General features: G+C 39.8%; 1 protein-coding gene across 1 annotated transcript; it reads left to right on the forward strand.

Moving 5' to 3' along the window:
• The first annotated feature begins 1302 nt into the window (after positions 1 to 1302).
• On the forward strand, positions 1303 to 2541 carry LOC140822121 (peroxidase 31-like). Its single transcript, XM_073182860.1, has one exon. It carries the CDS (start codon positions 1361 to 1363, stop codon positions 2345 to 2347), a length of 987 nt encoding a protein of 328 aa, XP_073038961.1. The 5' UTR covers positions 1303 to 1360; the 3' UTR covers positions 2348 to 2541.

A 2541-nucleotide genomic window follows, 5' to 3' on the forward strand; every position in this document is an offset into this window, starting at 1 on the left:
TGGTAATCTCATTCGGATTTATAGAGAACATTGTTTAGATATTGTGAACATCATTAGAATGTTGGGCAGATATTTAAGAAACCCGACATTGGATTATTAATCGGGTTATGAGGTACATAAAGTGAACTAAAGATTTTATGCTCACACATCGGAAATCTGACATTTGGAAATAGTTGGATATTTGGAATCCGAATGAAGATGCGGAATTTTATCATCGGTAATGATCATTGGTCTAAGAAACCATTGAGGATCAATTGTGATAATAAAGCCGCTATATTATACTTAAAGAACAACTGAAACTTGTCAAAGTCAAAATATATTGATATGAAGTTTTCAGTTGGAAGGAAATAATTCAGAGTGGTTATGTGTCAATTGAGCATGTTATTACAAACTCTATAATTGCGGATGCGTTTGTCATGGGTTGGCCACCCAAGATTTTTGGGCATGTGACACACATTGGTGTTGTCCATTTAGTTGATATGCTTGTACAGTGGAAGTTTGTATTCGGTTAGAGCATTGACTCATTTGACATGATTTAAGTTTCTGTACAGACTAAGGTTTATTTGAATTACTCTGAAATAAAGTGATGTCTTTTATTGCGGTTTAGCATTTGGTTGAAAGTCTGTTATTGGACTCTTTGAGTCATTAGGAGGACCAGTTGGAAATACATGTTTTATTCTGGGATCACATTTATGTATTTCCATGCTACACATCCATACTTGATCTATGTTATTGATTATGCTAATATTGTGATCATTGATGGGTCTAGTGATTTTAAATGTAGCGATGACTGCTTTGGTTCAATATTGGTGTAATTGATAGACCAGATTGTTAAGGAATATTTTGGTTTAGATAGCAAGAGCTCAATCAAGTTTTTGCATGTACAATATCTAGATAACTTATGTGGCCCAAGTGGGAGATTGTTGGAATTATTTTGTGAGCTCATATAATTTAATTAATTGTACATGGACAAGCTATCTAATAAAGAACCCAATAAAATGATCTAATTAATGATGGGTTTCCAACCATAATTACAACATGCACTGCCTGCTGCGCAAAGTTCGAGTGTGTGCCTGATAATGTATCAAAGCACTCCTGCAACAACTGGGACGGAGTTGTAATCCGTGGCAAAATCGTCAAATGCCCTCGAAGAAATTAAATATATAATCATATATTAAATTTTCCAAAACCCTTTAAATTAAGGTTGTTGTTGCTTCGATTTCGTTGGTGTTTAATTTGTGTCGGAACGAATATATTATATAATTAAATATATAATCATATCTTATATTTTCCACAGCTCTCCTTACCCTCAGCTCCAAATTCTCTAATTATCAGACTAAGCAAACACAGAGGAGCATTAATGGCTTCCCTTATGCTTGTGCTGCTGCTCTCGCTCACAACACTTTGCCTCATCCCTTCACACTCCATACCTCTCCTCTCCACCACCTACTACTCCCAAACATGCCCCAAGTTCGACCAAATCATGGAAGAAACCACCACAAACAAGCAGATCACCTCCCCCACCACCGCCGCCGCCACTCTCCGGGTATTCTTCCACGACTGCTTCGTCACCGGATGCGACGCCTCCGTCCTCATCTCATCCACCCCATTCAACAAAGCCGAGCGTGAAGCTGATATCAACCTCTCCCTCCCTGGCGACGGATTCGACGTTGTTGTGCGGGCCAAGTCTGCCCTCGAGCTCTCCTGCCCAGGCGTCGTCTCCTGCGCTGATATTCTCGCCGTATCCGCTCGGAATCTGGTCGTCATGATGGGTGGACCCTTTTACACTGTCAAGTTAGGCCGGAAGGATTCGCTAACTTCTAAATCCGACTATGTGGAGGGAAATCTGCCAAGACCCACAATGTCCATGGATCAAATAATCCAGCTTTTCCAGTCCAAGAGATTTTCGATCCAAGAAATGGTGGCATTATCCGGAGCCCACACCATCGGATTTTCTCACTGCAAAGAGTTCAGCTCCATTCTGTACAACTACAGCAGAACGATGGAATCGGACCCTTCTTACAACTACAATTTCGCCAAGTTACTGAGAAATGCCTGCGCAGATTACGAGAAAAACCCCACATTATCGGTGTTCAACGATATAATGACTCCCAATAAATTCGACAACGTGTACTACAGCAACGTGCAAAAGGGTTTGGGACTAATGTCATCGGACCACTCCCTGAGCTCAGATCCGAGGACTAGAGGCTACGTTGAGCTGTATTCCAGAGATCAAAACGCATTCTTTGAGGCATTTGTCAGTGCAATACAGAAGATGAGTGTGTACGGAGTCAAGACTGGAAGAAACGGCGAGGTTAGGCGCAGGTGTGATGCTTTTAACAATTAATAATTACACTTCAAGAATTGAAATTTTTTCCCCTTCTTTTATCGTGTTGAATCAACTGTTTCAAGTCTATTTTTTCCCCAGTTAAAAGAAGAAATTGTTGCTATTATTATTGTTATACAGTTCATAGATTTATATTAATGTTTGTATACAAGATTACCCAAGAATCCAAGTCTACAGAAGTTACTTTGTTTTCC

Source organism: Primulina eburnea, unplaced genomic scaffold (assembly GCF_022965805.1).
Source record: "Primulina eburnea isolate SZY01 unplaced genomic scaffold, ASM2296580v1 ctg739_ERROPOS11973397, whole genome shotgun sequence".
Classification (NCBI taxonomy): Eukaryota; Viridiplantae; Streptophyta; class Magnoliopsida; order Lamiales; family Gesneriaceae; genus Primulina; species Primulina eburnea.